Raw genomic sequence first — 12,961 nt, 5'->3', positions numbered from 1 at the left:
ATTTGTATTTAAATTCCTCCATTCCTACTCAGCAGATACCTATCACGTGCCTTGAATGTAGTAGATGTTCAATATGTTTTTGTTGGGCTTAAATTTTGCATTACATTTTGTTACATTAAATTTAGTATAGTCAGAGCACAGATGTTTCTTATTTCATTCCAAAAATAACTATTAAGAAATTAGCTCTAGATATCAGCAGAAAAAACAAGGTCGAAGGTTATTTATGGCTGTCCCTGGTGGTCTCTAAGGCCACCTCCAGGGGGTGGAAGGCACTAGACCAAAAGTGCAAAATGATCAGGAAGTCTAGAATTTCAGGGCAAGGCAAACGAGTGATGTTAATAACACTGAAAACAAGGAAAAATGTAATTCTCTTAAATGTAAAAGTCATCTTATTTCATAGGAATAGTTAAAATTTCTTTTTTAAGACGACAGGAACAAAGCATAAAAAAATACCACATGTGAAATTTTAAACACTTGTATTTTTTACAGATTTAATTTATTTTAAAAAGAGAGAGAGCATGCCTAGAAGTGAGGCAGAAGGGCAGAGGGAGAGAAAGAATTTCCGGCAGACTCCCTGCTGAGCACGAAGCCTGACTTGGGGCTCATCTCATAACCCAGAGTCATGAACTGAGCTAAAATCAAGAGTCAGATGCTTAACTGACTGAACTATCCAAGTGCCCCTAAACACTTATTTTAATGTAACCTTATCATTTTGATTTTAAGTATAAGAAGATTATCCAAGACACTAAGATGTAGGTTCTTAGTTATTCTTAGAGCTTATAAATCACTGTGATGAGACAGGGTTCTTCGATGTGTCAGTAGAATGTGAGGTCTGCTATGGGTTTGAATGGGCTTGTTTTCCTCTTTATTAAGCTTCTGAGAGCATCTTGAAGGAAAATAATCTTTTTTTATTTTTGTATTATAAACCATAGTAAGGTATAGACTTTCAGTCAATGTTAGTCAAGTCTAAGTCGAGTAAATCCTTCTAACAGCCCCTAATTCTGTTTTCAGGGACTTCACTGGTGGATTAGGATCCAGACCAAGACCAGGTAATTTCGTGTTAGCAGTAACAAATTTGTGCATGCCTCCCTGATATTCAGTGTGATTTATGTTACAGTTTCATATCTTTCCCCCTTTTATTTCTTCAGCTGTGCTGCCTCTTGACCTGCTTCTGAAAGTACCATCCCTCATGCTCAGGGCCCACGTTAAGGAGATAGAGGCCGAGTTAGTGACGGGGTGGCAGTCCCATAGCCTTCCCGCTGTGATTCTTCGAAATCTCAAAGATCATGGTAGTACTTATTAGATCAAGTTGATGTCAAGCCCACAATGTGTGAATACAGAATTATAGTTGGGCCTGAAATGTCTGAATGATTCTTGGGAGGTAATTTTAATACAAATGGCAGGAGAATTTCATTTTGTTCGTCCACGATTATTAGTTTGGCAATTTAACAGTATCAAAATGCTTTCTGTGTTCACTTATTTGATTGAAATAGTATAGGCTATTTTTCTAAAGTTTACATTTTTGTTTTGGTGGGGATGTTAACCAGTTCAATTATTTGTGCTTAAACTGTATACCTTTGAACAAAAATAATAGTTGTTTTACATTCATATTTCTTTTCTTTTCTTTTCTTTTTTAGATAGAGAAAGAGAGAAAAGGGGGTGGGGAGGAGCAGAGGGGGAGATGGAATCTTAAGCAGGCTCCACACCTGGCATAGGGCCCGATGCGGGGTTCAGTCTCATGACCCTGAAATCATGACGTGAGCCAAAATCAAGAGTTGGATGCTTAACCAACTGAGCCACCCAGGCACCCTAGATTCACATTTCTATAAACTCTACACCTATATGATATGAGGGAGTGAAGTTTATCTCCTTTATTCTGACATAGATAGTCTTTTTTGGTTACTTCTATTCATAGTTGATTAAAACAATATTATATAACGTTGTTTTTCTAATAATTTAGAAATTACAGATTCTTAAAACATAAAAGTAATGGTTTGGGGGAAAACAGAGTGTGTTAGTTGATGTTTCAAATTTCTATTAAAGAGGACCAAAGTTCAATAGTAATAGTTAAACTGTTAGCTAAACCTGGACAATTCAGGGAAAACGTATGGCGATTTTACTTTTAACATACGTATGAATATATGCCTCTTTAGTATAAGGTTCTACTTTACTGTTTTGGTTAATTTGGAATATTGCTCATTGCTGTTTTCATTTTGGCTTCTTTAATTCACATTCTTTTGTAGAGTTAACACCTATGGTGAACATAAGCGATGTGAATTGATTTACTGTAACATTAATCCATGTCTTCACATTTATTAAATTTGCTTTGGAAGAGTTATTGACAGTCTGGGGCCATTTACACCATCAGCATAGATGCAAAAAAAGATGGTTTTGTTATTAAGATGTCCATAGCTATCATGCTGACCATGCTGTTTGGCATAAGGTAAGTTTATACATAACATAATCATGAAGCTAAAATGGTTGATTGATTTTATAATAACAAAGCAGAAAAATGTATTTATGTAAGCAATTCACAGTTCTGCTGTGACTCATAATAGGAATTCCTTTTCTGAAAGGGCATGTTGAATTGGCCCAGTTTAAGACTTATTTTATATCCATGAAATTGGTCAGATCTCTTGACCTTAAACAAACTGCATTATAGCACAGTTTACATGTAATATATTGTATTTCTTAGAGTGTGTTAGACCATTGTAAAGTATACTGACAGATATTGTAGCATATACTATAGTGTTGTCAGTGAATGCTAAAGTTCACCCACACAGAACTCTGTTTCTACTAATATTATAGACACATTAGTGCATATGAAACCATTTGGGTTGGTATCTATGGGTTATTCTAATTTTAAGTAAAAGAACTCTTGATTTTTCTCCATCTTAATGCAAAATTACTTTTCTGCTTAATATAGAAGTCATACTTTTTAAAGTGTTGTAGCTAAGTTTTAATTATTGTTGTTTTACCAAATCATCAACAACTGGTACCTGCCCTATCCAATTAACTTACCACGTCTGCAAATGATGCTCCATTCCAGTTGTTACCTCCATTGTCTCTAGCCTAAGAAAATGAAAAGGTGACATTAATAGAACCCTCCAACAATAGGGAAGCAAGTTTGGACCAAGGTGTCATGAGACACTATTGGTTTGGGCAGTTGTAAGTTATATCTTGAATATTAGTTACTCAAAATAGATAAAGCACTGAAATGTATGGATGATTAGCTTTTTTTTTTTTTTTTTACAAGCAGTCTATATTAATGTATTTTCATTTATTTAACATTTGATTTAGCCTTTTTGGGTAGATAAGAACATGCTTGGATGAAAGGAACATTGTGTATAACCAACAGCCCCAGCCTTGTATTGTCTAAATGTTCGAGAAAAAATTGTGAGGGAGGGAAGAATTTTGTCAAAACCTGGGTGTGCTCCCAGGACGATATCTAGAATGTAAACATCATTTTCCATATGCTCCGGCCGAACAAATGGTGAGAGCTGTGATTTTAGAGTACCAAGTGGCTCTATTATAATATAATTTTGTCTATCTGGTAGTCCTAAAGTGAACTTCTAGCTTCATATTGTGGTGATACAAGCTCCTGTAGAACGAATAACTATGGAACCATTTCGAGTTAGCACTATTAAAGTCTTCCTGTTCTGTCTTTTAATACTAACTAAATTGGGTAAAGAATTTATTTTATACATATGATATATACATATACAGATACATGCAGTTCTTTGCCAACAGAAATGGACACTTAAGAATTTCTATCTTGCATGGATGAAAATATTGACACTAATTAACATGGATTAAATGAACGAACAAACATTTTTAACATGTTAAGTATTTTAGTTGCATTTCCCTAACTTTAGTCACTGATGGATTACCTAAGTACACAAATTTGACCATATCAGAGTATCATCTGTACTATTCTTTTCCTAATATAGGTTTCTTAATTTGACTCACTTTCTCAACTTAAATTTAGTTAAAGGAGAGTTTATATTCTTGCTACAAATGGGAAACCAGTATAGAATGACTTACCAAGAATAGATGGCAATTATAAAAATAAATGAAGTATAAGCAAAAAAATTTATTAAATTCTAACTAGATATTGTTATCTGCTTATCCTGAGGTCTGTTTTTTTTTTTTGTTATGAAGGAATATTAGTTACTGTTTGAGAAATGGTGATGATATACTTGTTTTATACTAACCTACTCCTTAATATAATCAATAGAAAAGAAAATTGGAAAAGTTTTATATCTATTCTAATTAACATGCAAGATTATGCTGTATTAAGAGCCCCCTGCTTTAGGAGACTCAGTTCTTTAAAAAATAATTGGTTGGTTCTGTTGTGTGTCAGTCTAACAACTGGATATTTTGAATGGGGGGAAGCATGTGGTGTGTTGTGTCTAAAAAAGAAACAGGTCTTTCCTCTTGAGGTAGGGGACATGGTGTCATATATTTGTGAAAACTAAATCATACCAAAACATTTTATGAGAATTTTATCCTTTGTCAAGTACATAGAGTACATTTTAATAATGTGGATGCCATTAGCATGGGTCAAATGTAAATTTTGGGAAGCGCCAATCAAGCCCAAGTTTCAAGTGCAAATGTAATGTCAACTAAGAATATGGCCTAATTTGACTAGATTAACACTGACATTTCCTCTCCCTTGCTGACTTTTCCATTTCACAGCAGTGAACAGCCAGGCACTGAGCTGATATATGGGAATTCTTATGCTCTGCATTTTGAATAGGAATTGTCACTTCATGATTTCTGGGCTCTTAATTATGCTTTCTTACTAGATGACTGAGAAGCTATTTTTATACTTGTCTTTTGTTCATAAAGGTCAGATCTAAATAAAGTAGTCAGTGTTTCATCCAAGTATTCCAGAGAGCACAGCTTAATATTCCAGCCCTTGTCATTAGCAACCTTCAGTAGCTCACTTTCACGTTAGTTATTGACATACAGTAATTAATGCTAAATTTTGCAATTGCCAAAGTGGTTTGGAGTACATGCCTTCTCTTGTTTTATTTCATGGCCATTCTTTTAGCATATAAAAAAGTGCTCCCCAGATTTTAATAGAATTTCTTATAATACTTGTCTATACCATGCAATTTGGCATATAATTATATACTTTTTTATATTGTTGTTGGGATTTTGATATATTGGTTAGATTTCCCAACCAAATTATAAGTTTAAATATATCTTGGGTACTTTCTCTGAGGTCAGGCCCCTGAAAACTACTTATTGAGTAACCGATGCATATTACCACAATATAAACTCTTGTTCATCCTTGCTACTGAGAGCAACTTGCGTAAGTCATCTTATGATGACTTCAAGAATGGGGAAAAATGATACTTTAATGTTAGATTTAAGATTGGGGAAGCGGTGGGAGGCAATAAATTTCCTTTACCAGTGGGGATTTCCTTCCTAATTCTTCCTGTCAAAGGAGATAGGTCCCAGGTGAATGCTGCCTGGAGATGTAGATTTTTTTCAAGTTCTTCTCTCCAAAGAGATACTCAGTCTCATGGATGTTATTGAGGATTCCAATCCAAGACCAAAATTTGCAAATTGCAGATCAGCTATTAAATGGTAGCCCACAACCCTGCCTTGGGGGTTTTTGCCCTGGGGGCAAGGCTAAGTGGAAGGAGGGGAAGAAAGCTACAACACATTCAGTAGGAATAAAGGAGGTCAGTATGGCTTGGACAGATTGTAGCAATGTACAAAATAATTGAGTCAATGGAGAAAGACAAGGCTCTCAAATTCCAGACTATTATTACTAATGCTTTTTAATAGAACTTAAAAACAGTTTCAGAGTATTTACAATGCCCTCTGAATTATTTTCATATGGTAGTTTGAATAATGAGTACAGTGACAGGTGAGTCAATATTAATAAGAAAGAGGCAAGAGACCTCTTTCTTCTAGCTAACCAACCACCTGCCCTCTCATATAGCTGAGACCTCACCATTCTTCTTAATTAATGAATTAATTAATTTGAGAGAGAGAGAGAGAATGAGTGTGCACACAGGTGTGGGGGCAGAGGGAGACAGACAATCCTGAAGCAGACTCCTCCCTGAGCGCAGAGCCTGATGCGGGGCTCAGTCTTAGGACCCTGAGATCATGACCTGAGCTAAAATCAAGAGTTGGCTGCTTGACCAACGGAGCCACCTAGGTGTCCCATAGAACCCACCCATTTTTTTTTAAAGATTTTATTTATTTATTTATTTGAGAGAGAGAGATAGACTGAGAGAGAGAAAGCACAAGCAGGGCAGAGGGAAAGTGAGAAGTAGACACCCCACTGGGCACAGAGCCTGAAGCGGGACTTGAGCTCAGGACTCTGAGATCATGAGCTGAGCTGAAGGCAGCCGCTTAACCAACTGAGCCACCCAGGTGCCCTCCACCTTTTAAAAATATATTTTATTTATTTATTAGAGAAAGAGAAAGCACATGCAAGGGGAGGGGCAGAAGGAAAGGGAGAGTGAAAAGAAGACTCTCCGCTGAGCACGGAGCCCTATGTGGGGCTCGATCTCCCTGTCCTGGAATCCTGAAGGCAGACTCTTAACTGACTGAGCCACCCAGGTGCCCCAGACCTCACCCATTCTTAACTGACATTCCTCACTGTGGATTCTATAGATTATTTGGGATATTTTAGAGAGTGTGTTAATTAATTAAAAAAAAATTGTACAACTATTTCTTGTTTTCTACTGTATCGGAATGCAAAAGCACAATTCTTTAAGTTATTCTTTAGCAAGTGTCCTAGTTTTATTTAACCCATTATTGATAGAACTAGATGGAGAATAAAAGAGCTAGTTCCAAGAGCATTTGAAGAACAAGGATTTGTATAGTCAATAAAGAAAAGCTGAAATAACATTGTTAAATTGAGCATAAGACTGGTGAAATAAAACTATATATTTTTGTAATTAACTTATTGATCAGTCTGTAAAGTCATACCAATACATCAGTTTCTGCAGGGTAATCGTGAACACTATAGGATGTAAACTGCTTGTACCTTTATTGGTGTGAATTATTGGTTAGGTATACTGGGACATTACCCAGTAGCATTAGACTGGGATCAAATGGAATTATTAGAAAATGCTTTACAATGTTGTCCGAGATTCATACAATAATAATTTTGCCTATTCTCCATGACTGGGATAAATTCTTCTTGTTCAGGTAATTGAATGGGGCTTGGCGTGCCATCTTTTCTTTCTCTGTTGTTTTGTTTTGTTCTTTAGTTTGATTGATTAGTTTTGTATCCATAGTGCTGAACATGGTGTGTTTTTGCACCACAATATTTTCTTCTTGAGAATTCTGGGTTACATCAATAGAGTTGACTTTTTTTTTTTTTCTCCAGATTTGTATACTTTATTGTCTGAATTCATTTTGGTTTATATTCATTTAGATTTACTATTGGACTTTATTAATACTTTTTTGTCATATTTGCTTATTCCCTCACATTTTTCTACTTTCATTTTTTTTTTCAGCATAACAGTATTCATTATTTTTGCACCACACCCAGTGCTCCATGCAATCCGCGCCCTCTACAATACCCACCACCTAGTGCCCCCAACCTCCCACCCCCCACCCCTTCAAAATTCTCAGATCGTTTTTCAGAGTCCATAGTCTCTCATGGTTCACCTCCCCTTCCAATTTCCCTCAACTCCCTTCTCTCCATCTCCCCTTGTCCTCCATGCTATTTGTTATGCTCCACAAATAAGTGAAACCATATGATAATTGACTCTCTCTGCTTGACTTATTTCACTCAGCATAATCTCTTCCAGTCCCGTCCATGTTGCTACAAAACTTGGGTATTCATCCTTTCTTTTTTCTTTCTTTCTTTTTTTTTTTTAACAGCTTTATAAACATATATTTTTATCCCCAGGGGTACAGGTCTGCGAATCGCCAGGTCTACACACTTCACAGCACTCACCATAGCACATACCCTCCCCAATATCCATAACCCCACCCCCTCTCCCAACCCCCTCCCCCCATCAACCCTCAGTTTGTTTTGTGAGATTAAGAGTCACTTATGGTTTGTCTCCCTCCCAATCCCATCTTGTTTCATTTACTCTTCTCCTACCCCCTCAACCCCCCATGTTGCATCTCCTCTCCCTCATATCAGGGAGATCATATGATAGTTGTCTTTCTCCGATTGACTTATTTCGCTGAGCATGATACCCTCTAGTTCCATCCACGTCGTCGCAAATGGCAAGATTTCATTTCTTTTGATGGCTGCATAGTATTCCATTGTGTATATATACCACATCTTCTTTACCCATTCATCTGTTGCTGGACATCTAGTTTCTTTCCATAGTTTGGCTATTGTAGACATTGCTGCTATAAACATTCGGGTGCACGTGCCCCTTCGGATCGCTACGTTTGTATCTTTAGGATAAATACCCAGCAGTGCAATTGCTGGGTCATAGGGTAGTTCTATTTTCAACATTTTGAGGAACCTCCATGCTGTTTTCCAGAGTGGTTGCACCCGCTTGCATTCCCACCAACAGTGTAGGAGGGTTCCCCTTGCTCCGCATCCTCGCCAGCATCTGTCATTTCCTGACTTGTTAATTTTAGCCATTCTGACTGGTGTGAGGTGATATCTCATGGTGGTTTTGATTTGTATTTCCCTAATGCCGAGTGATATGGAGCACTTTTTCATGTGTCTGTTGGCCATCTGGATGTCTTCTTTGCAGAAATGTCTGTTCATGTCCTCTACCCATTTCTTGATTGGATTATTTGTTCTTTGGGTGTTGAGTTTGCTAAGTTCTTTATAGATTTTGGACACTAGCCCTTTATCTGATATGTCATTTGCAAATATCTTCTCCCATTCTGTCAGTTGTCTTTTGGTTTTGTTAACTGTTTCCTTTGCTGTGCAAAAGCTTTTGATCTTGATAAAATCCCAAAAGTTCATTTTTGCCCTTGCTTCCCTTGCCTTTGGTGTTGTTCCTAGGAAGATGTTGCTGCGGCTGAGGTCGAAGAGGTTGCTGCCTGTGTTCTCCTCGAGGATTTTGATGGATTCCTTTCTCACATTGAGATCCTTCATCCATTTTGAGTCTATTTTCGTGTGTGGTGTAAGGAAATGATCCAATTTCATTTTTCTGCATGTGGCTGTCCAATTTTCCCAACACCATTTATTGAAGACGCTGTCTTTTTTCCATTGGACATTCTTTCCTGCTTTGTCGAAGATGAGTTGACCATAGAGTTGAGGGTCCATTTCTGGGCTCTCTATTCTGTTCCATTGATCTATGTGTCTGTTTTTGTGCCAGTACCATGCTGTCTTGATGACAGCTTTGTAATAGAGCTTGAAGTCCGGAATTGTGATGCCACCAACTTTGGCTTTCTTTTTCAATATTCCTTTGGCTATTCGAGGTCTTTTCTGGTTCCATATAAATTTTAGGATTATTTGTTCCATTTCTTTGAAAAAAATGGATGGTACTTTGATAGGAATTGCATTAAATGTGTAGATTGCTTTAGGTAGCATAGACATTTTCACAATATTTATTCTTCCAATCCAGGAGCATGGAACATTTTTCCATTTCTTTGTGTCTTCCTCAATTTCTTTCATGAGTACTTTATAGTTTTCTGAGTATAGATTCTTAGTCTCTTTGGTTAGGTTTATTCCTAGGTATCTTATAGTTTTGGGTGCAATTGTAAATGGGATGGACTCCTTAATTTCTCTTTCTTCTGTCTTGTTGTTGGTGTAGAGAAATGCAACTGATTTCTGTGCATTGATTTTATATCCTGACACTTTACTGAATTCCTGCACAAGTTCTAGCAGTTTTGGAGTGGAGTCTTTTGGTTTTTCCACATATTGTATCATATCATCTGCAAAGAGTGATAGTTTGACTTCTTCTTTGCCGATTTGGATGCCTTTAATTTCCTTTTGTTGTCTGATTGCTGAGGCTAGGACTTCTAGTACTATGTTGAATAGCAGTGGTGATAACGGACACCCCTGCTGTGTTCCTGACCTTAGTGGAAAAGTTTTCAGTTTTTCTCCATTGAGAATGATATTTGCGGTGGGTTTTTCATAGATGGCTTTGATAATATTGAGGTATGTGCCGTCTATCCCTACACTTTGAAGAGTTTTGATCAGGAAGGGATGCTGTACTTTGTCAAATGCTTTTTCAGCATCTATGGAGAGTATCATATGGTTCTTGTTCTTTCTTTTATTAATGTGTTGTATCACATTGATTGATTTGCGGATGTTGAACCAGCCTTGCAGCCCTGGAATAAATCCCACTTGGTCGTGGTGAATAATCCTTTTAACGTACTGTTGAATCCTATTGGCTAGTATTTTGGCGAGAATTTTTGCATCTGTGTTCATCAAGGATATTGGTCTGTAGTTCTCTTTTTTGTTGGGATCCTTGTCTGGTTTTGGGATCAAGGTGATGCTGGCCTCATAAAATGAGTTTGGAAGTTTTCCTTCTATTTCTATTTTTTGGAACAGTTTCAGGAGAATAGGAATTAGTTCTTCTTTAAATGTTGGTAGAATTCCCCCGGGAAGCCGTCTGGCCCTGGGCTTTTGTTTGTTTGGAGATTTTTGATGACTGTTTCAATCTCCTTACTGCTTATGGGTCTGTTCAGGCTTTCTATGTCTTCCTGGTTCAGTTGTGGTAGTTTATATGTCTCTAGGAATGCATCCATTTCTTCCAGAGTGTCAAATTTGTTGGCGTAGAGTTGCTCATAGTATGTTCTTATAATTGTCTGTATTTCTTTGGTGTTCGTTGTGATCTCTCCTCTTTCATTCATGATTTTATTTATTTGGGTCCTTTCTCTTTTCTTTTTGATAAGTCTGGCCAGGGGTTTATCGATCTTATTAATTCTTTCAAAGAACCAGCTCCTAGTTTCCTTGATTTGTTCTATTGTTTTTTTGGTTTCTATTTCATTGATTTCTGCTCTGATCTTTATGATTTCTCTTCTCCTGCTGGGTTTAGGGTTTCTTTCTTGTTCTTTCTCCAGCTCCTTTAGGTGTAGGGTTAGGTTGTGTACCTGAGACCTTTCTTGTTTCTTGAGAAAGGCTTGAACCGCTATATATTTTCCTCTCAGGACTGCCTTTGTTGTGTCCCACAGATTCTGAACCGTTGTGTTTTCATTATCATTTGTTTCCAAAAATTTTTTCAATTCTTCTTTAATTTCCTGGTTGACCCATTCATTCTTTAGAAGGATGCTGTTTAGGTCCATGTATTTGGGTTCTTTCCAAATTTCCTCTTGTTATTGAGTTCTAGCTTTAGAGCATTGTGGTCTGGAACTATGCAGGGAATGATCCCAATCTTTTGATACCGGTTGAGACTTGATTTAGGACCAAGAATGTGATCTATTCTGGAGAATGTTCCATGTGCACTAGAGAAGAATGTGTATTCTGTTGCTTTGGGATGAAATGTTCTGAATATATCTGTGATGTCCATCTGGTCCAGTGTGTCATTTAAGGCCTTGATTTCCTTGTTGATCTTTTGCTTGGATGATCTGTCCATTTCAGTGAGGGGAGTGTTAAAATCCCCTACTATTATTGTATTCTTGTCGATGTGTTTCTTTGATTTTGTTACTAATTGGTTTATATAGTTGGCTGCTCCCACGTTAGGGGCATAGATATTTAAAATTGTTAGATCTTCTTGTTGGACAGTTCCTTTGAGTATGATATAGTGTCCTTCCTCATCTCTTATTATAGTCTTTGGCTTAAAATCTAATTGATCTGATATAAGGATTGCCACTCCTGCTTTCTTCTGATGTCCATTAGCATGGTAAATTCTTTTCCACCCCCTCACTTTAAACCTGGAGGTGTCTTCGGGTTTAAGATGAGTTTCTTGTAGGCAACATATAGATGGGCTTTGTTTTTTTATCCATTCTGATACCCTGTGTCTTTTGATTGGGGCATTGAGCCCATTAACATTCAGGGTAAGTATTGAGAGATATGAATTTAGTGCCATTGTATTGCCTGTAAGGTGACTGTTATTGTATATTGTCTCTGTTTCTTTCTGATCTACTACTTTGAGGGTCTCTCTTTGCTTAGAGGACCCCTTTCAATATTTCCTGTAGAGCTGGTTTGGTATTTGCAAATTCTTTCAGTTTTTGTTTGTCCTGGAAGCTTTTAATCTCTCCTTCTATTTTCAATGATAGCCTAGCTGGATATAGTATTCTTGGCTGCATGTTCATTTAGTACTCTGAATATATCATGCCAGCTCTTTCTGGCCTGCCAGGTCTCTGTGGTAAGTCTGCTCCCAATCTAATATTTTTACCATTGTACGCTACAGACTTCTTTTCCCGGGCTGCTTTCAGGATCTTTTCTTTGTCACTAAGACTTGTAAATTTTACTATTAGGTGACGGGGTGTGGACCTATTCTTATTGATTTTGAGGGGGGTTCTCTGAACCTCCTGGATTTTGATGCTTGTTCCCTTTGCCATATTGGGGAAATTCTCTCCAATAATTCTCTCCAATATACTTCTGCTCCCCTCTCTGTTTCCTCTTCTTCTGGAATCCCAATTATTCTAATGTTGTTTCGTCTTATGGTGTCACTTATCTCTCGAATTCTCCCCTCGTGGTCCAGTAGCTGTTTGTCCCTCTTTTGCTCAGCTTCTTTATTCTCTGTCATTTGGTCTTCTATATCGCTAATTCTTTCTTCTGCCTCATTTATCCTAGCAGTGAGAGCCTCCATTTTTGATTGCACCTCATTAATAGCTTTTTTGATTTCAACTTGGTTAGATTTTAGTTCTTTTATTTCTCCAGAAAGGGCTTTTATATCTCCCGAGAGGGTTGCTTTAATATCTTCCATGCCTTTTTCAAGCCCGGCTAGAACCTTGAGAATCATCATTCTGAACTCTATATCTGACATATTACCAATGTCTGTATTGATTAGGTCCCTAGCCTTTGGTACTGCCTCTTGTTCTTTTTTTGTTGTGAATTTTTCCGCCTTGTCATTTTTGTCCAGATAAGAGTTTATGAAGGATCAAGTAAAATACT

General features: G+C 37.2%; 1 protein-coding gene across 7 annotated transcripts in view; it reads left to right on the top strand.

The window, feature by feature from the left end:
- The window catches only part of NEK10 (NIMA related kinase 10), a 226,355-nt gene that overhangs the window by 174,604 nt on the left and 38,790 nt on the right, over positions 1 to 12,961 (top strand). For 5 of the 7 annotated variants that reach the window (XM_047738527.1, XM_047738536.1, XM_047738507.1 and 2 more), the window contains 2 exons: positions 1,012 to 1,049; positions 1,149 to 1,289. In XM_047738527.1, the coding sequence (XP_047594483.1) occupies positions 1,012 to 1,049; positions 1,149 to 1,289 (179 nt within the window). The remainder of the gene's footprint in view (positions 1 to 1,011; positions 1,050 to 1,148; positions 1,290 to 12,961) is intronic. The other 2 variants (XM_047738554.1, XM_047738544.1) reach the window with 1 other exon arrangement.

The sequence above is a fragment of the Lutra lutra genome, chromosome 1 (genome assembly GCF_902655055.1).
Source record: "Lutra lutra chromosome 1, mLutLut1.2, whole genome shotgun sequence".
NCBI classification, from domain to species: domain Eukaryota; kingdom Metazoa; phylum Chordata; class Mammalia; order Carnivora; family Mustelidae; genus Lutra; species Lutra lutra.
This window is presented reverse-complemented; position numbering and strand designations above follow the sequence as displayed.